Here is a 22,172-nt window from a genome sequence, read left to right as displayed (position 1 = left end):
GTTCATTTGTGGTGACTGGTCGTACATATCGGGAGTTTATGCTGGATATTTGGTTACTTTGTTGGGGTTCGTTCTGATAACCTTTTTCTATGGTGTTCGCTGGTTAGCGTTTGTTATTGTTGGGAGTCGGGTGTAAGTCCATGTATTGGCATTCTGTTTCCTTTTGGGTGTTTCTTCTGACGTCTCAGCGTCCCTTTTTGGTGTCTTATTTCAGCGTGCGTTAGCCGAGCTACGAGTGCTCTGATTCTCCTCTGGATAGAGAAGATACGTAGGCATAGGATGCGATGTCTTAGCGAGTATGTCTCTTTTTCCCGAACTACGTTGACTCTGATGTTTGTTTCTGACAAACTACGTAGGCCCAGGATGCAACATCCTGCCGAGTCCACTTCCTCCGTCTTCCTTCTCTCCCCCACCTGTTTATTGTTCCAGCTTGTGCAGTTTCTTTGAGCAGTTTATTAGCAGCCCTTTCCTTTCCTTTGAGCTATCTTTTGAGCGTGGATCCTGTCGAGTACGGCGGACGTGAGGGGGTACTAATCCTTCTCCTTGCGTAACTGACTCCCGTACCTTGTAATCTCTGGTCGTAAGACCGTTCCTTTCCCTTTCTTAGGTTAGTTTTGCGCTCCCTTTCCGTCATAGGATGAATAGCGTCGGTGGCGGCTCTGTATTTTCCCCGCCGGTTGTTTTTCGCGTTGCGACAGCTGGCGACTCTGCTGGGGACTGAAGTTGACCTCTTGCTGGTCCATCTTCCCTAAGCGAGTCAATCCTAGCGCTCTCTAGCGTAGTTTTAAGGGTAGTTTGGGTTGCTTTTACTGCTTTATTTATTGCATTTGTGATTATTATATTGTGATTATGTGTATATTCGCATATATGTTTGCGTGCATCATGTTATCACTGTGCTGGATTCTGGACAGGTGTGGTTCCTCGGATTTGGGGGTGGGTGTTCTGAGTGGGGCTAAAACCCAAGCCCGAGTATACACCTAGGATTAGCGTGGTCTCATGTTTCCTCTCATGTTAGATCAACATGTTGTTGCAACGTGACATACCACAGCCGGACGAGGTTCTTTTGAGAGAGCTCTTCCTTGTGGAGTTTCCACTATGGTTGGGTTATCTCTTTTGAGCTGTTGACCTCGGTAACCGTTCTTTCCCGGATCTTTGGTTTAGATGATCTTATGAGAGTTGCACGGCACTCCCGAAAGGGCAAACCCGTTGAGTATCTCATCCGATTGTCGAGACCGATTATCCGCCTTAGGATGACCTTATTAGAATTCACCTGTGAGGGGAGGGGTTTGGTTCCTACAGGTACAGGTTCTGTTGGTGACTCTTTGATGGTGACCTTGGTTCGGTTCGTGATCTGGATTCTATTTATAAGTTGGATTTATGGATATTTATTTCTGACACGCCGGAGTTCTGTCTGTGGTATTTATTAGTGGGTTCCGTTTATTTCGGATTCCTCGGGTTAGATTTGGGGTTACTTGTTCAAATGATCTTGTTGTTATCCGTTTAGTCCCTTGGATGGTTGTGATCAGTTCTGAGATCGGAATCCAGTACAGTTGGTGTTCAGATGTCTTGGAGGATGGCACTATGAATTGCATTCATGCATCTGCATCATTCCCATTTTGCATTTACTCGCATCTAACTCATGTTTATCCATATGCAGGGTACATTCTTGATTGAGATTCTGGTTGAGAGACATCCTTGTTCCAGGTATGAGGGCCGACTTAAAAGATGATGTTGTCTACAGTTTCTTTGATCCAGAGATTAGCGTGTTGAAGGGTATGATAACATTGATTACGCCTGACCATGTGGGGATGTTCCGTGAGGCTTATGGCAGTATTACGAAGATGGCTTTCAGGCTCACAGATGGGGATAGGAGTGTCATCCATACTCTTCTCCAGTTTTATGATCCAGGTTTGAGATGTTTTGTCTTCCCAGACTATTTGTTGGGACCTTTGATGGAGGATTATGCCGGTATTATGGGCATTCGGGTCAGAAACCAAATTCCTTTTTATGTTACTAAGGAAGAACCTGATATTGCTGAGATTTCTCGTGCTCTTTATTTGAGCCCGGAAGTAACTAAGAAAGGTTTGAAGGAGAAAGGAAAGTTGCCCGGTTTTCATCTAAGTTTCTTGGAGGTCAAAGCCAAGGAACATGCTGTTTTGGGTAATTGGAAGACTGTTTGTGCTTTGCTTGCCGTAAGCATTTATGGAATTATTTTATTCCCTAATCAGAAGAATTTTGTGGATATTAATGCCATCCGGGTGTTTGCTCAGAAGAATCCCATTCCTACCTTGATTGGGGATGTTTATTATTCGGTCCATAATCGGAACGAGAAGCGGCGTGGAGGATTGGTTAGATGTTGTGCTCAATTGTTATATAAGTGGTTCATGGGATATTTGCCTTCCAAGGGTGCCTTTGTCTTTCTTGACCATATTGTAAATTGGGCAACCAAGTTGATGGGTTTGCAAGCCAAGGACATAGCTTGGACTCACATTGATGTGGCTGGACGAGATTTTATTTACAGCTGCGGGAGTTTTCCCAATGTGCCCCTTATAGGAGTTCAAGGGTGTATTAATTATAACCCGACGCTTCTTAAGAGACAAATGGGATTTGCTATGGAGGTTCCTCCCCTCGAGCGTGAGATTCAGGAGTCTTTCTACTTCCCGGTGGAGGGTAATCAGTCATTGTTGGGGCAAGTGTCTGATGCGTGGCGCAACATTCAAAGGAAAGGCAAGATTCCTTTTGGTAGAGCTAATAACAGGTCTTTTCTTCCATTTGATGATTGGCTCAGAAAGAGGGTTGAGCTCACTCGTCTGCCATTTCCTGTGGGTGATCTTTGGTATCCGTTGATTGAGGAGCCACAATCTTCTATCAGTATGGAAGAATTTCTTGAGATGAGGAGGGCAAGAGATCAACTGCAAGCAGAGAAGACTGAGTTAGAAATTAGTGTTGCTGGAATTCAACTGGCTAATCAGGAAGTCAAGGGGAAAGCAAAAGACCAGGCTAAGAGACATGCTCTGGAGGTGAAGCGTTTTGAGAAAGACACCGCCTATTACTATAAGATCAGCCAAGCTTTAGAGTCATCTACGAATGAGCACGACCGTACCAAAGAGCAGTTGACTAGAGCTTTGAAGGTCATTGAAGATGAGAAGAAGAGACAATTCCTTGTGAAGACTCAGAGGGAAGCTAGAGCCAAAGCCCTTACCACAAAGTGGGAAGCGAAGCTGAGGGTTAAGGACGAAGAGAAAGTGAAGATTATGGCCGAGAGAGATCACTATCTTGCTGAGAGGGACCATCATTTCCGTCAGATGAAGATTCATCAGAAAGAGGTGGGAAGACTTCAGTAGGAGAACGCTGAGCTCAGGTTCACTATGAAGTTTACCGGGATGGTTGATGAGGCAGAGCCTTCTGTGGGACCTTCTTCGGATTAGACTTTTATTGCAGTTGTTATTGTGTGTTGGGTTACCGTCAGGCATGTTGACGGAATTCACTTGCTCGTATTTCTTTCCGATTTTGGAGGATTGTAAAGATGATTTGTATTAGATATGATATATGACTCTTGCACGTGTTGCGCACTTTTGCTATACAATGGTTATTATCATTCAGTGATTGATCTCAAAGCTTTATCTGCTTTTCCGTGTTACACTTACGTAACACACACATGGTCGGGTGATATCTTTGTTAAAGCACAACTTTCTGTTCCGTACGGCAAAGCCAGATGATTGATGTTAGAATGTTGCTGTCGAATAATTATCCGTCTCAATGAAGCCAGGATCGAAGGACAAAATGTTCCTCATACGGATAGACATTGCATTCATGCATGAATCATAATAACTTGTCCTCTGTTTTGCAGGTGTCGGTTTCTAACGTGTTTGATTGTCTCAGGAATCATTGCTCGCGCACGCAGAGTCATCCCTCGGCACGTAGCTCGTCCGCACAGATACTTTACCAGACGCAACAAACCCAGGCTGATGGATTCATCCAACACTGACATCCTCGAGCTGAAAGAGAAGATGAGTGAGTTGATCAACGCCATGCAAAGGTTCGCCCTGGGGCAGAAAGCACTCGCCGAGAAAGTGGAGAAGCTTGAGCTGGCTTCGATTGCCAATAATGGCAATAGTCAAGAGGGTAACTTCAACAATGGTTCTGGTGGTTCTAGGGATGGTAGTGATCCCAGAAAGAAGGCAACTAATGGTGGTGTAGTCATCAACAATGGTGGTGGTCTTGGTTTTGCTGCAGGCAGTGACCCAGGTCATGTTGGCAACACTCTGAAGGAAACTCAGTTTTCTCCTTTCTTTGGGGTTGTGGAGGATAAAGAAGAGGATCAGTTCTCTATGCTGAATGAGCAGTTCGGTCAATATGGTGTTCAACCGCCGAACAAAGAGATTCAGGTACTAGCAGAAAAGATTAGGGCTCTGGAAAGCCATACCTCTCCTGGGACTATTAACATGACAAATATGGGGCTGGTTGAGGGGATCGTGATCCCACAGAAGTTCAAGGTGCCCACGTTTGATAAGTACAATGGAAGTTCTTGCCCGGAAACTCATATTCAGGCCTTTGTTCGAAAGATATCTACCTACACCATGGATCAGAAGCTCTGGATGTACTTTTTTCAGGATAGCTTATCTGGCGGGTCTCTCAAGTGGTACACCAAGCTGAGATCGTCAGATATAAAGAGCTGGCAGGATTTGGGGGATGCTTTCTTCAAACAATACCAATTTAACACTGACATGGCACCCAGTCGTACCCAGTTGCAGGGTATGTCTCAAAAGCCGAACGAGGGGTTTAAAGAGTATGCACAAAGGTGGAGAGAGTTGGCTTCCAAGGTTCAACCCCCATTAGTGGATCGGGAGATGTCAGACTTGTTCATGGGTACTCTTCAGGGGACTTTTGCTGAGAGGATGGTGGGATGTCCAGTTACTGGTTTTGCGGATATAGTAGTGGCTGGTGAGAGGATTGAATACTGGTTGAAAATGGGAAAATACAAGGAAATGCTCCATCGTCTGGAGTGAAGAAGCCCTTCGGAAATGGTCAGCGCAAGAAAGAGGGTGACTCGAGTGCTGTGTATGCCCAAAGAGGACACGGTAGGGATCATTACTACCAGCATACTGCTGCAGTAACAATTCCTGCTGGTAATCAACCCGCATAACAGCAACAGCAACAGCAGCCACCTCAGCAGAGAACACAAAAGGCTGGGTACCAAGTTAGGGGAAGGATGGAAGATCGCCAGTTTGATAGGCCACCCATGACATATGCCCTTCTGTTGAAGAAGTTGAAGGATCTCGGGTTGGTACAGGTGAGGACATTAGCTCCATTAAGACCAGATCAGAGGCCTGCAAGTTATGATGAGAACGTCAAGTGTGAGTTCCATTCTGGTGCTCCCTGGCACAATATTGAGGGTTGTAAAGCCTTTAAGCATGTTGTTCAAGACTTGGTGGATTCCAAAGCCATCACTTTTGCACCAACGCCGAATGTTAATGCTAATCCCATGCCGACGCATGGTCAGATGATGGTGAATGTAATTTCTGAGGATAAAAGTAAAATCGGGGTGATGGATGTGGATCAGTTGAGGACCCCAATGTCTGTGGTCAAGAGACATTTGTTAAAGAATGGAGTTTTTCCTGGTTGTGATGATTACTGTGCTGCTTGTACTGTAACTGCAAATGGGTGTGTAATGATGAGGGAGACGGTTCAGAAAATGATGGATGAGGGGAGTATCCGATTCGAGAAAGTTGCTTTGGAGAATGAGGATATTTCAACGATAACCATTTATTTTGATCCTGTCCACTTGTCAGGGCCGGCAGATGTGGCTCCAATTACCATCACGGTACCTGGACCTATTCCGTATGAAAGTGATGGTGTTGTGCCCTGGGACTATGGTGGTGATGTGTATTGCAATGGGAAAAGAAAGAAGATCATACTGCAGTTGATACCACCGTTTCAAAGGTGGACAATGTCGGGCTTAATGGTTTCACTCGCAGCGGGAGGTTGTTTGCACCTAACACGTTGAGAGGTGGTGACGTAGAAAAAGAACAGAGAGATAAGGCCGAGGCTTTAGCCAGGGAAAAAGGAAAGCAGGTGGTGAACGAGGATACTCCTAGAGCGGCACAGGCGCCTGTTGAGCCGGAAAGTGAGTTTGACGCTGAAGCCGAGGAGTTTTTGAGAATTATTAAGAAGTTTGAGTACACACTTATTGATCATTTGCAGCAGACTCCGTCCAAAATTTCGATATTATCTTTACTATTGAGTTCAGAAGGTTATAGAGATGCTTTGTTGAAGATCTTGAAGAGGGCCTACGTCCCGCAGGAGATTACAGTCAATCAATTAGAGACAGTGGTATCGAGTGTTAATGCCAACCATGGGTTGGGTTTCACTGATCTCGATCTTACTATGGACGGGCGCAATCACAATAAGGCACTACACATTTCAATGGAGTGTAAAGGAGCTGTGCTTTCACATGTTTTGGTTGATACGGGCTCGTCACTCAATGTGTTGCCTAAGAAGGCCTTGGCTAAATTGGACTGCGAGGGATTGACTTTGAGGCCTACTGATCTGGTGGTTAGAGCGTTTGATGGCTCTAAAAGGGCTGTGTTCGGGGAAGTTGAGCTCCCCGTAAAGATTGGTCCTGAGGTGTTCAAATCTGTGTTTTGTGTCATGGACATTCAGCCGACGTACAGCTGTTTGTTGGGTCGTCCATGGATACATGCTGCTGGGGCAGTAACATCTACTCTACATCAGATGTTAAAGTATATCTTGGATGGGCAAGTCGTGACAATTTGCGGTGAGGAGGATATTTTTGTCAGCCAGTTGTCATCATTTAAGTATGTGGAAATGGACGGTGAAATATTCGAAACACCAAGCCAGGCGTTTGAAACTGTCAAGGTGGAGAATGCCGTTTTCGCCGAAAGAGAGAAGAAGTCGTCCATTGCTTCTTATAAACAGGATGTGGAGGTGGTGAAAAGTGGAGAGGCCCCAGGTTGGGGAAGAGTGATAGATGTTGTGGTGAAGGAGGATAAGTTTGGGATTGGTTATCAGTCAGGCCAAGGCTCGTCTGGACAGAATAAAGGTCGTCGCCAACCGTTCACATTCACCAGTGCTGGAATGCTAGATCCAGGCCGTATCTGTGCTGTGGGTGAAGAGACTGACAGTGACTGCGAGCTCGACTCATGGATAAAACCGTGCATACCAGGAATGGAGATTCAGAACTGGAAAGCCGAAAAGATCATCACTGTCACTCTGCGTGAAGAGTAATATTTCTGTTTGTTAATTCTGTTTGCATGAAAGCCATACGTTTTACCCGAAACGTAATGGTCCATTGTAAGGGTCACCTCATGTGTTTCATTTTGCAGTATTTGCATCATTAATAAACGGATATTTTTCGCATTAAAAGCGGTGTTCTCTATTTTTCATTTATTTTTGCAGTAAAAAAAATAATACAATAAAAATGGCAATGTTTATTTTCATCTTCCTTCCTTTTAATTTGTCTCGTTCCGACCCTAAAGCAATGCATGAATCAACATTCATGCAGACGCGATTATTCTCCGGATCTCATTGATGACAATTCTGTTACACCCCTATATGACTTCGACAACCCGATCTATCATGCCGAAGAAGAAGGCGAAGAAGATTGTGAACTGCCAGAAGAGTTAGTCAGGTTGTTGAAACAAGAGGAGAAGGTGATTCAACCGTACGAGGAGCAAGTTGAGATTGTTAATCTGGGCACCGAGGAGGTCAGAAAGGAAGTAAAAATTGGGGCCGCTTTGGAGATGAATGTCAAGAGCAGAATGGTAGCACTGTTGAAAGAGTATGTTGATATCTTCGCCTGGTCTTATCAAGATATGCCAGGGTTGGATACCAATATTGTTGTACACAAGTTGCCATTGAGAGAAGATTGTCCTCCGGTAAAGCAGAAGTTGCGCAGAACTCGACCCGAGATGGCCATGAAAATCAAAGAGGAGGTACAAAAGCAGTTGGATGCTGGTTTCCTAGCTGTCACTAATTATCCGCCTTGGGTCGCGAACATTGTGCCGGTACCGAAGAAGGATGGAAAGGTGAGGATGTGTGTGGACTATCGGGATTTGAACAGAGCTAGCCCGAAAGATGATTTCCCATTACCTCACATCGATGTGTTGGTAGATAATACAGCTCAATTCTCGGTGTTTTCCTTCATGGATGGCTTTTCTGGCTATAATCAAATTAAAATGTCGCCAGATGATATGGAGAAAACAACGTTCATCACACCTTGGGGCACTTTTTGTTATAAGGTGATTCCATTCGGTCTCAAGAATTCCGGTGCCACGTATCAAAGAGCTATGGTGACCTTGTTTCATGATATGATTCATCATGAGATTGAATGCTATGTTGATGACATGATAGAGAAGTCACAAGCAGAAGAGGGGCATCTGGTAGACTTGGCCAAGTTGTTTGACCGGTTGAGACAATTCAAATTGAGGTTGAATCTGAATAAGTGCACTTTTGGAGTGTGGTCCGGCAAATTGCTGGGGTTTATTATAAGTGAAAGAGGAATCGAGGTTGATCCTGCTAAAGCAAAAGCGATACAAGAAATTCCTGAACCGAGGATAAAAAAAGATGTTTATGGTTTCTTAGGTAGATTGAACTACATTTCACGGTTCATATCTCATCTAACAGCCACGTGCGAACCCATATTCAAGTTGTTGAGAAAAGATCAAACGGTCAGGTGGAATGATGATTGCCAAGCGGCATTTGAAAAAATAAAAGAATATTTGCAGGAGCCTCCGATTCTGATGCCTCCTGTGGAGGGGCGACCGTTAATCCTGTACTTAACAGTCCTTGAGGGGTCTATGGGGTGTGTACTGGGGCAGCATGACGAGTCTGGTCGAAAAGAGCATGCAATTTACTACCTTAGCAAAAAGTTTACCGAATGTGAAACAAGATATTCATTGCTCGAGAAAACTTGTTGCGCTTTGGCATGGGTTGCTCGCCGACTGAGACAGTATATGCTGGTTCAAACCACTTTGTTGATTTCCAAGATGGATCCGATCAAGTATATATTTGAGAAGCCAGCATTGACCGGACGGGTTGCGAGATGGCAAATGATCTTGACTGAATACGATATCCAGTACACTTCTCAAAAAGCAATAAAGGGGGGTGTATTGTCTGATTACCTCGCCCAGCAACCCATTGAGGATTATCAACCGATGAAATTTGAGTTCCCCGATGAGGACATCATGTTTCTCAAATCGAAAGATTGTGAGGAACCTATCCCGGAGGAGGGGCCTGACCCTGAGTCCGAATGGATTCTGATGTTTGATGGGGCCGTTAACGTGAATGGTAGCGGAGTTGGTGTTGTTTTGGTTACGCCGAAGGGATCCCACATTCCTTTTGCTGCCCGACTAACATTTGAATGCACCAACAATGTGGCTGAATACGAAGCTTGTATCTTGGGTGTCGAAGAGGCGATTGATTTGCGAATCAAGAACCTTGTTATTTATGGAGATTCAGCTTTGGTTGTGAACCAGGTTAACAGGAAATGGCATACGCATCAATCCCACTTAATTCCATACCGGGATTATACGAGGAGATTGTTAACGTTCTTCACCAAGGTGGAATTACACCATGTGCCGAGGGAAGAAAATCCTTTAGCAGATGCCTTGGCTACTCTGGCCGCTTTGATTAAAGTGCAGTGGTGGAATCAAGTTCCTAGTGTTGAGGTGGGACGGCTGGATAGACCGGCTTATGTGTTTGTTGTCGAAGCAGTGCCTGATGATGAAAAGCCGTGGTATTATGACATCAAGCGTTATCTGGAGACCCAAGAGTATCCCGAGGGAGCATCTAAGAAGGACCGAAAGACTCTGAGGAGGTTGGCCATGGCGTTCTATCTGAATAAAGATGGGGTTTTGTACAAGAGGAATTTTGATTGGGTTTTGCTCAGATGTGTCGATGACAAAGAAGCAAGCCAATTGATGAAAGAGGTGCACGAGGGATCGTTTGGCACCCACGCCAGCGGGAACACGATGGTGAAAAGGTTGCTAAGGGCTGGATATTACTGGATGACAATGGAGGCTCAGTGTTTCAACTTCGTGCGGAAATGTCATAAATGCCAGATTTATGTTGACAAAGTGCACGTGCCTCCAAATTCGTTGAGTTTGATGTCGTCTTCGTGGCTGTTTGCTATGTGGGGCATTGATATGATCGGAAAGATCGAGCCTACAGCTTCGAATGGGCACTGGTTCATATTAGTGGCTATTGATTACTTCACCAAATGGGTGGAAGCGGCGTCTTATGCGAACGTGACGAAACAGGTCGTGGCCAGGTTCCTGAAAAGAGACGTCATTTGTAGATATGGGGTTCCCGAAAGAATCATCACTGATAATGGTTCTAATCTCAACAACAAGATGATGGTAGAACTGTGTCGGGAGTTCAAGATCGAGCATCACAATTCCTCTCCTTATCGTCCAATGATGAATGGGGCGGTCGAGGCGGCTAATAAGAATATTAAGAAGATTGTGCAAAAAATGGTCGTGACCTATAAGGATTGGCACGAGATGTTGCCGTTTGCATTGCATGGGTATCAAACTTCAGTGCGTACATCTACTGGAGCAACGCCTTTCTCGCTTGTGTATGGGATGGAAGTTGTGCTACCGGTTGAGGTCCAGATTCCGTCATTGAGAGTCCTGATGGATGTGAAATTGGAAGAGGCTGAATGGGTAAGGACTCGGTATGAAGAGTTAAGCCTGATTGAGGAAAAGAGGCTGGCGGCCATTTGTCATGGGCAGTTGTACCAGCAGCGAATGAAGCGTGCTTTTGAACGAAGGGTGCGACCTCGGGTGTACCATGTGGGAGATATGGTGTTGAAAAGGATCCTTCCTCCTCAGAACGATCGTCGGGGCAAGTGGACACCCAATTATGAAGGTCCATTCGTGGTCAAGAAGGTTTTCTCTGGCGGAGCCTTGTTGTTGACGACCATGGATGGTGAGGATTTTCCATCCCCTGTGAATGCGGACGCAGTTAAAAAATACTTCGTATAAGAGACCCGTTGGACGGAAAGAATAAAATAGTCCAGGCAAAAATGGGCATCCCGGCGAACCAAAAAAAATGAAAATGAAAAAGGTTCGGGCAAAAATTAGGGATAAAGAAAAAAAACTGTACACCCGACAGGTAGAAAATCCCACAAGGGCGGCCTGGGCAAAAAAAGGGTATCCCGGTGGACTGAAAACCCGAAAGGGCGGTCCAGGCAAAAGAGGGAGTGAAACGAATAACTGCGTCTAGCATGGTCGTTTGTACTTTGGATATGACACATGGATAATCTAAAAGCGGAGATCGGTCGGAAACGTCTTGTTTCGGAAGGCAGAAAGAACGGAGAGTCTTGAGGACATATGGGTTGTAACCGGGTTGGAACTTGATGAGATCACGGGTTCATATTGCCATTAGGATAGATTTTCCTTTTGTGCGCAATTACCTCTTTTCAGGGATTGCTTCTTGTGTACTACTCAGTTACGAGCCACCTTTTTCAATCAATAAAATGCATATTCAGTCAAATAATTTTGTTTTTGTTTTCATTACCGCTTTGATTGCAAAAACATCCGTTTATTTTGATAAGAATCTTTGCATTTTGAGATGTAGGGGTCTCTTCCAATGCATGTTTAGAGGATTGAAACTTGAAATCTTACTCGGAAGGTAGAATGACCTGGGTGTTGAAATTTTGGCGCGCCTGGGGCACGTTTTATCTGACGATCTCTTTTGCAGGTGCTGCTGGTTATTTTCACTCACTTGCGGGTTATGGTGCGAAGCGTTTCTTTTTGACAAAAGATTCCTTTGAGGTACAATCAGGGACGAAGAATTGAAGAATGGTGTAGAGACGGCGAAAGAATTGTGACGATCCTAGAGGGTTAATCAAGAAGACTCTTCAAAGTCTGAAGACTAGAGAGTTGGCACGAATCTAAGGAGGTCGATTTCCTTGAAGTAGGGAGAAATCGAGAATACAAGGTGATGAATCGGAAAAGACCGGATGGGTCTGGGAGCTCTCAAAAGTGGAACATTGACACTGTGGTTAAATGGTGAATACCGGTGTTCGAAGAGTCGACGGGTGTTCCGTGTCAAATATTCTGTATCTCCCCAGCGGGTTCGAGGTTGGTGTTTCCTCAGCAGCCAGGCCTGAAGGTTGCTGTTCCCCCGGCAGGGGTGTGCATTGGTAGATTTTCTTCCCCCAAGCAGATCGAGTTCAGTGGAGGTTATCCCCAGTGAGGGTTACTCTTTCCTCGGCATCAGTGTTATCCCAAGCAGGGTTGGAGATTGGAGCGATATCGAGTTCCTCAACAGAGTTGCTCGTGCCGTCCCCTGAGGGGGATACTTTTTATGCATTCATCATTTAGAGAAGCATAGCATATTGCATAACTAATTGCGTAGCATTTCCATGGTTATGGAGCATTACGCTGTAAAACTCATGCATCGGTATTGCAAGCATAAGCTAGTCTCGAGTCGTGGTTACCGTTTGAGAGTTGGTTTAGCTGGTTGGTGAAGATGTTACTCTGAGGAGTTTGGCATCGTGATTTTGAATCAACATTATTCCCCAATAGCGCGATATTAGAGGAAGAGATTTCGTCGTTCGGAGATGGAAATGAAGATTGGAGAACGTTATGCGATCAGCGCGGAGATTGGGGTCCACCAGGAGAAAAGGAAGTGCTGGGCATTTTCTGAAGAATGGGGTTCAACTGGAGATGGAGATTAGAATTGAAGATTGTATCCGGGATGAGGTCCTCAGGATTGTCTTCTAATCATGTGTCACCTTAGACTTTGGCGAGGCCAAGAGATGTCGTTATGGGTGTCTTCAAGGGAAGAAATGCACATGTTGCCTTCCTTTTGGTGAAGGTATACCCTCTGGTATGTCGCCATCAAAGTGGTGGTTGGTGTTATTTCCGACGTGGCTAACAGAATTATCACAGGAGAATGGAGAACGGGGTTCAAATGGAGAAAAGGAGACACAGGGTGTCTTCTGGAGAATGGGGTTCATAACGACGATCGAGAGTTATCGTCAGGCGACTGGGGTTCAAATGGAGAACGGGGTTCATTGTTTGGCAGCAAGAGTGACATGAAGTTGTCGGGGTTCAAATGCGGCGATCAGGGATCATCCGCGCGAAAGAAAAATATTTGTGTAGGGGTCAAAGAAAAAATCAAAGAAGTTTTTTGGGGTTCAAGAAAAGCAAAAAAAATAATAATAACAACAAGAAAAATTTCCAATGGAGCGTAAATTGTTCGTTTTTTCTTGGTATTCAACCACTATTCACCCTGATCATCTGAAAGCCGAGGCTGTTCATATCAATAGGTTCACAGTGGATTGAATAGGGGCAGTTGTAACACCTCAAAATTTGCCCTCCTCTTCTTGAGACTAGCTTGGGGCATTGAATTTCATGTTTTAGGGCATTAGGCATTGCATTTTACATCTCATATGAAAATGAGAAGGTCATCCTCCAAAGTCTTTTCAAAAGATGGGGAAGTTAGGTGATTCAAGCCTGAGGGTCTCTATGAATTGATCATCAACCATCTGAGGGTATGGGCTCCAATTAGGATTTCTTGATTCTTCAAAGGTTTTGAGCATCATCTTATCTGCAAGGATATGTCACCATCATCATGGTTCTATCATCATCAAGGGTTTCAGAGTTCATCCTCAAGTTCCTCTGGATTAGGGTTGTGACCTCTGGTTAACCCTAATCAATGAAGTTCTTCCAACTAGGGTTTCTCAAAGAGATGAGGTATTTTCTTGGGATGAGGATCACATGATTATTATAAGGAGCTTACATGAGCTAGGGTTTCATTTTGAAGCAATTTCACCAAGTGGTAGAGGCTCAAGTTGATCAAGACATTTCAAGGTCATCTGAGGACCAAAAGTCAACTGTGCAGTCAACTGAGGGCTATGAGGTGGGGAAATGAGTTGAGGCACCTCAATCATGTTCAAATGGGGTCTATTCATCATTCTAAACATCCATCTTGAAGATTCAAAGGTCATGGCAAAAGTTACTAAAAATGGAAAATGGCCTATAAGTCAAAGTTTCCAAATTTGGCAAGTTTTTGGTCCACTTTCAACTTGACTTTTCAATATCAAAGAAGTTTCAAATCGATTTTTGGTGAACATGGAAGTTATACATCTTTGTCTCCCCTTTACAAAAAGCCCTAATTCATGTCCATATGATGAATGGTTGAGGAGTTATGGTCATTTGACCACAAAGTGTGCATGGAAATTCAAAATGGCATAACTTTTGATATAATGCTTCAAGCTGGTTCATTCTTTTTGCAAGGTGCTTCTCATGTTCAAGGCATCTCAAGATGACATCATTTGACTCAATTGTGCAAACTAAGCCTCAAGGAATCATGGTCAAAAGTCATATTATTTTACATTTGTTCTAAGGATGATATCATGCTACAAATCAAGATTCACAAAGAACCAAGGCAAGGCTTCACTTCAGCCTTCTTCATAGACCATATTTGAGTAAAAATGAGCCCTTGCCATGCATGAAAGAGGCGTGTATGTCCCTTGTTTCACACATGTTCAAAATGAAGCAAATCTTCACCATTCATTCTTGGCTTGAGATGTAAGCAAAACAACCTTCAAATCCTGACCCTTGGTTGCTCTTGAGTGGATTAAAACCCTAGCATGGGGCTGAGCACGTGCATTATGGCCATGGGAACTCAATTTGCATTTTTGAAATTTGCATAATAACTCACTAATCATGATTAGTAAATGGCTAAAATGATTATCAGTGTTATTAGCAAGAAGTATAAGTAGGGAAACCCTAATCAGAAGCCTGATAACTGCCATTTCAGATCTAGAATTCAAGAAACTCTCTCAAAATTTCTCTCTTCGAATTTGCATTTTCTTCACACAAATATCAAAGATTATTGCAGATTCTTGATCCTCATACTTCACTGATCAAGAATCATCCATCGTTTGATGTTATTCTTCAAGAAATCAAGCAGTTCAAGTGCATTATCATGATGATCGGATTTGGAAATTGAGGCACATTCAAGAGGTTTCAGCCATTTCTTTTTGCATAAAGCTTCAAAGGAAGTTCAAAGGAGTTGATCTGGAGCAGCTGAGCTTGTGAGATCGTGATTCCAGAGATCTCCAGTTTCAGGGTTTTAATTGGTGTGGTGAGCCCATGGGCTAATTTGAGTGCTAGGACACTTATGCATTGAATTGTGTAGCTGTTAGAGGGTTTCACTGCTTGTCTTCTGGTTTTATGACTGAAGTACTAACTGTTTAGTCTTTGTACAGGTACCTTAGTTGCTTACTTGCTTTATCTCTTACTTGAGCATTGGATTGTGGTTGACACACCACTCAGGTGGTTAGCTTCTTACTTCATGTAGTCTGGAGTCCTGTCACCTTTTTGGCAGGCATTTTGCTGGCAAGTCCTCCTTCAGAGGCTCTTTTTGTGTTTGTTTAAAATTGTGCCCAAAGACCTCCAAGAAGAGGCATGTGTCATTAGATAAGACCTCCAAGAGAAGAGGAAATTGACGGAAGGTAGGGATCTGTAACCGATTCCCCGTTATTCAGTGTGTCATTCTTTATGCTTGCACTACGTGCTGATGCTTCTGAACATGTGCCCCAGATCTTTTGTCCAGAGTCTGTCAAGTGGAAAAGGATCCCACTTTCTGGATCCCCACGCATTCTATGTCATGAGCTCACCTTGGCCAAGGTTATGAGCATGAGGTCTCATCCTCATTTAAACTTTGATCAGCTTCACCCTGATGTTCAATGTTAGTGGTTAAGAGCTACAGATTACCCCTTACAGTTTGGCTTGTTTGTCGAGGTTGAGCATTCCCTCTTGACTAAAGCCCACCCATTGTTTGAGCCTCTTGCATGGATATAATGTGTGATGTTTGTTTACTTGTGTTGGTGTGTTTATTTGCTTTCCTCTTCTCATCTCCATTTCTGTAGGAGTCGTACGATTAACTTCTGAGGAAGTTGAACGCATGTAGAGTTTAGACTTGAGTTGACTCGCTTCCGGGATGAGTTAAGTTCTTGTTAGAGACCTCAACTTAGGGATATTGATTGCATGACAACTATTAGGCTCGAGTCTTAGTCTCCCTATTAGTTTGTTGTTTCCCCGGTCTCTGGTTAGGAGAGTGTTTTACCCCTGGTAAGGGGAACTACGTCGCCCTGATTCTCATACCAGATGAGATACGTAGGCAGGAGGTTGATGGAAATCTCTCCTGGCACCCTTTTCTTTGTTTTCGCGTGTGTTCATCATTTAGCTGTTTTCTTTTGTATTTGTGTTGTTTCCTCTTTCCCTCTTCCATTATTGAGTCTCTGTTTGTTCACCCTTATTCTCAACTTGTGTTTACCGTCTCGTGTTTTTGTTTCCGGCATTTGTTTTCTTTGGCTTGAGTACCCGTTTGTTCGGCGTGTGTGTGTTGTATGTTCATACCTTGGGGAATTTCTTATGTTATTATTCGGGGTTCACTAGTTGGGGTTCACTTTGGTTACCTGTTATCCGTTCGGGGTTCACCTATATTACTTAGGGTTCATATCGGGGTTCACTAGTTGGGGTTCATTTGTGATGATTGTTATTCATATTGGGGTTCATCTCGGGGTTCATTTGTGATGATTGTTATTCACTTGGGGTTCATCTCGGGGTTCATTTGTGATGGTTGTTACTCATATCGGGGTTCATCTCGGGGTTCATTTGTGACGATTGTTATTCACTTAGGGTTCATCTTTGGGGTTCATTTGTGGTGACTGGTCGTACATATCGGGAGTTTATGCTGGATATTTGGTTACTTTGTTGGGGTTCGTTCTGATAACCTTTTTCTGTGGTGTTCGCTGGTTAGCGTTTGTTATTGTTGGGATTCGGGTGTAAGTCCATGTATTGGCATTCTGTTTCCTTTTGGGTGTTTCTTCTGACGTCTTAGCGTCCCTTTTTGGTGTCTTGTTTCAGCGTGCGTTAGCCGAGCTACGAGTGCTCTGATTCTCCTCTGGATAGAGAAGATACGTAGGCATAGGATGCGATGTCTTAGCGAGCATGTCTCCTTTTCCCGAACTACGTTGACTCTGATGTTTGTTTCTGACAAACTACGTAGGCCCAGGATGCAACATCCTGCCGAGTCCACTTCCTCCGTCTTCCTTCTCTCCTCCACCTGTTTATTGTTCCAGCTTGTGCAGTTTCTTTGAGCAGTTTATTAGCAGCCCTTTCCTTTCCTTTGAGCTATCTTTTGAGCGTGGATCCCGTCGAGTACGGCGGACGTGAGGGGGTGCTAATCCTTCTCCTTGCGTAACCGACTCCCGTACCTTGTAATCTCTGGTCGTAAGACCGTCCCTTTCCCTTTCTTAGGTTAGTCCTGTGCTCCCTTTCCGTCATAGGATGAATAGCGTCGGTGGCGGCTCTGTATTTTCCCCGCCGGTTGTTTTTCGCGTTGCGACACTTGTGGCATCAACGTTTGGGCCATCCCTCTAAAGACAATATGCTTCACATCAATAAAAAATTTCCTATACCTGATGTGTCAAATTTCCCCAACCCTTATGATGTCTGTTTGTATGCTAAACAAAAGCGACTTCCATTTCCTGACCACACGACTCTTACTGAATATTATTTTGATATATTCATATGGGTATTTAGGGTCCATCTTCTACACCTTTTATGTTTAGTTATCGTTGTTTTTTTTACTGTTGTTGATGACTATAGTCGGTTTTGCTGGATTTTTTTTATGAAACCAGAATCAGAATCATCTAATTTAATCAAGTCTTTTATTGCTTTTATGAAAAATCAATTTAATACTTGTGTCAATATACTCAGGTCTAATAATGGACCCGAGTTTACACTCAAAACCTTTTATCTCACTCAAGGTATCATTCATCAAACTTTGTGTGTTGACACACCACAACAAAATGACATTGTTGAACGTAAGCATCAACATTTTTTAAGTGTTAAACGTGCTCTCTTACTTAAATCACATTTGCCTAATTTTTTTAGGGCTCATGCCTTATCACATGCCGCTTTCCTCATTAATCACATGCCTTCAAAACTTTTGTTTTACAAAACTCCTTACTCTTTAATGTTTAATTATATTCCTGATTATCATGATATAAGAACTTTTGGGTGTCTTGCCCATACTACTAGCTCTAAAATACAAAGAACAAAACATGATCATAGGCCTTACAAATGTATCTATCTAGGTAGTAAACATGGTGTCAAAGGACATGTTCTTTTTGACTTACACTCCAAATAACTATTTCTATCATGGGACATCATTTTTTTAGCAAATTTTCCCTTATCATCAACATACACCCAATAAATCCAACATATCCCATCCTACTGTCCCTCCCAATCTAGATTATATTCATGACCCTATTGAATACCCAACCCCTTTTCCTTTCAATCATCAATATGACATAACATCTCCCTTATCTTAAGCACCTGCACATTCCATCAATCCTTCTCCCAACTCCCAAAATAAACCCTTAATCATAACCCCTCTCACTGCCACATCCACTTCCCCTCCAGCCCCTAACCCATCACCCCACTCCTGTTGTCGTCCTCTCACCAACATCCCTACTGTTCAAAATTCGTCACACACATCCAAACCGCCTTCATATATTCAAGATTTTCATTATGGATTGTTAATAGGTACCAACTCACCTCCCATTCAACATTCTCCAGGTACTCTTTTATATCTTATTCTAGTTTATCTCATAATCATAGAATATTTTCTCTTAACTTATCTTCTATCATTGAAGCCACATCGTATGCTACTGCTATCCTTGATCCCAATTGGCAATGAGCCATTCATAATGAGCTCCAGTCCCTCATTGATAACAATACTTGGGATCTCACTTCTCTTCCCCCTCACAAACGTGCTATATGCTGCAAATGGGTCTTCAAATTGAAGTTCCAAGCAAATGGAACCATTGAACAGTATAAAGCCTTTCTAGTTGTAAAAGGTTTTAATCAAACTAAGGGTCTTGATTATCACGACACTTTTAGTCCCGTTATAAAAATGACAATCATTAGACTTCTTCTTTCAATTGCCTCTATTCAAAACTGGTATTTACAACAACTTGACATTAACATCGCCTTTTTACACGACGACTTGGATGAAGAAGTTTATATGAAAATTCCACCCGGACTGAAAGTGACTGATAAAAACCTCGTTTGCAAGCTTAAGAGATCTCTTTACGGTCTCAAACTTGACATCTACCCTCACTTCTTTAGGTTTTTCTCAATCTAAAACTGATTATTCCTTATTTACTAAGAAAACTGAACATGATTTTACTTCTATTCTTGTATATGTTGGTGCTTTGGTGCTTGCAGGTAATAATCTCCATGAGATCAATCACACTAAACATATGCTTAACATTGTTTTAAGCATTAAAGATCAAGGAAATTTAAAGTATTTTTTAGGTTTCGTAGTTGCAAGATCTACTCAAGGAATTTCACTTTGTCAATGCAAATACAATCTCGATCTTCTTCATGAAACATGATTGTTAGCTACAAAGCCAGCCTCGACACCAATGGATCCAAGCCATAACTAAAACAACGACAATTCACCTCCATTTTCCGACCCGACTCAATACTTTTTGTGTGCAGACTAAGCCAACATATGGAATCTCCCACCAAAATTCATTTACAAGTTGCTTTCCACATCCTCCATTATATCAAACATTCTTCAGCCCTTAGTCTATTCTTCAACAGTAACACAAATTCTACACTCACGGGTTTCTCCGACTCTGACTGAGGTTCATGTCCAATCACTCGCTGCTCTACTACATGATTCTGTTTTTTTATGGGAACGTCCTTAATTTCATGGATATGTAAGAAGCAACACATATTATCGCGCTCTTCATCTGAGAGGGAATACCGCGCTTTAGCCAACACTACTTGTGAGGCTATGTGACTTCAATACTTGATGAAAAATTTCAACATCTCCAACCATAAACCCATCACTATATATTGTGATAATAGGAGTGCCACACAAATTGCCACTAATCCCGTCTTTCACGAATGTACAAAACACATTGAAATTGATTGTCATGTCATTCGCGACAAATGTTGACAACACTATTCATCTCATGCCTATCAATTCTACAAATCATGACGCCGATATATTCACGAAGTCTCTACACTTGGGTCCATTCTGTAACCTTGTTGCCAAACTAGGATTACTTGACATTCATTTTAGTTTGATGGAGGATATTAAAGTGTAACTTTTATTTTTCTGGCCGTTAACATTTTATAACTCCCAAGCCTATTTTACTGTTGTAATTAGCTATTTAAGTAGGTTGGTATCTCATATTGTGTATGTGGAATACTTTCATATTTTATAATGAAAAATCAAATGTAATGCATTTTTCTGCCAGATGTTAATAATGTGTACTATACATGCCAAATTTGAGCACAAATTGTGAATTTTCATGGTTTGCTATTAGTAGAAGAGATAATTGGCTTGTAATGTGTTTTAGAATTGTAACATGTTGTAACCAAGGATGATGCTTGTTTTTCTTTTGCTATCCAATCATATTATCTATATAGGGTGCATGTCATCACTTGATTTGAGATGGAAAATTTTAGTCAAGGATGTCTACACAAAAGAGGTAAAATACACAAATGTTAATTACTTATACTAGTAAAATCATGTTGGTTGAGACTTGAAGGACTTGTTCTTCTTAGATTTGTTGGTTGGTTTTTCATGCATTGCAATGTAATCGTTCTTTCCTCTGGGAAGAAGCAATATTTTGAACAAAGGAGAAGTCAACAACAAAATATTCTGATGACGGGGTTAGATAACCATGCTGAAAGCTTAAGCATAAATGTCTCTGCTACTGATAGCAAACCATGAAAATCACATTCACAATTTGTGCTAAAAAATGACATTTACTATAGAACAGAGTTAATCATTCAAATAATATTTAGCTTCTGGTTTTCTCTCTCTATTTTTGCAGTATATAACACTAGGATTGAAAGCATGTTAAAATAAGCAAGAAAGAATGCACTCATTGAATTTATATATAGTTGTAATAAACCAATAGAACAAAGTAAGTTCAAGCAGAGAATTTACGTCGATTTAGAAATGGGACAATACAATAAGAATAACTCTAGTGAATCTAGTTTTTGTTCCAGTTTTGATGATAATAATAGTAGTAATATATCACCAACAAAGACATTGTCAACTGATAGACGATATAATAAAAGGCAAGGAAAATTTAACTGCGAGATCTATTTTTGTGGTAAGAGAAATTCTACTTTGACAGGAGCTACACCGCTAGAAAAGAATGAGGAAAATGACATTGGATTTGAGATGTAGGAGGAAGGAACAAATGAAGGGATACTGAGGCCAGGGATGGTTCTCCTAAAACATCACTTAACACATCATGAACAAGTACTTGACCTTTCTCTATTGTTTCAGAATGCAAAAGTTGGAGATTTTCAATTTAAAGGCTATTTTGTAATAATAGTTTCAAGAAATAAATTGAGAGCACCCTACATGTTCAATACAAAGCTTATTGATTAACATTTCAAGTGATTACTCATCTGCGGTACACACCAAGGTACCTTCATATTTAAGCACATAGTAACTCATGCTATCATACTCTAACCTCATTTAACATATGGGAAACCTCATTATAGTGAATCATAACAAATCCACAACATCATATTATAACACCAACACATCATGAATTAGTATCATGAAACAACAACAACAACAAGAATCATGCTTCAAAGAAATAACAATTACAACATATAACCTAGTTGTACCAAAACAACGCAAAGTAACATGAATCATCACAAACAAGCATATAACAAGAAGTAAAACATGTATTAACACCAATTTTTCATAATCAAAGTAAAACATGTATTAACACTAATTTTTTTCATAATCAAAGCAAAACACATAAACTCTAATTTTCCCATTTTATGCAAATTCTTTCTCAAATGCTAAACTAACTAGAATTCACCTTAACAAGATGATTGATGATGAAAATAGTTGGTTTGGCTTGATCAAAGTTGCTTCTTCTTCTTTTTTCCAAGTTCTTCCTCTTCTTCTCCAAAGCTTTCTTTCTTTCTCTTCTTTTCTTCTCTTCTCTATTCTTACTAACTCTCTTCTTTTCCCTTCTTTTTTCTCATCTCTTTATATTCTCTTACTAACAAAGAAAATGAGTGATTGGTAAGAAAAGGAAAATGAAGAAAATATATTAAATGATATTT

At 42.0% G+C, this 22,172-nt stretch overlaps 1 protein-coding gene and 1 long non-coding RNA gene across 2 annotated transcripts; both read left to right on the top strand.

Annotated features, from left to right (window-relative positions):
- The first annotated feature begins 5,485 nt into the window (after positions 1–5,485).
- Positions 5,486–17,771, top strand: LOC127104649 (uncharacterized). The gene is made up of 5 exons (XM_051041825.1): positions 5,486–5,886; positions 5,979–6,411; positions 6,502–6,627; positions 6,736–7,227; positions 17,766–17,771. Exons 1-5 carry the CDS (start codon positions 5,486–5,488, stop codon positions 17,769–17,771), a joined length of 1,458 nt encoding a protein of 485 aa, XP_050897782.1.
- Positions 17,772–18,189: 418 nt separating this feature from the next.
- Positions 18,190–20,325, top strand: LOC127101591 (uncharacterized). The gene is made up of 2 exons (XR_007794669.1): positions 18,190–18,629; positions 19,281–20,325. It is a non-coding gene; the product is annotated as an uncharacterized LOC127101591 (long non-coding RNA).
- Positions 20,326–22,172: the final 1,847 nt, after the last annotated feature.

The sequence above is a fragment of the Lathyrus oleraceus genome, chromosome 7 (genome assembly GCF_024323335.1).
Source record: "Lathyrus oleraceus cultivar Zhongwan6 chromosome 7, CAAS_Psat_ZW6_1.0, whole genome shotgun sequence".
Taxonomy (NCBI): domain Eukaryota; kingdom Viridiplantae; phylum Streptophyta; class Magnoliopsida; order Fabales; family Fabaceae; genus Lathyrus; species Lathyrus oleraceus.
The sequence above is the reverse complement of the archived record's forward strand: the minus strand, read 5'-3'. Positions and strand labels throughout refer to the sequence as shown.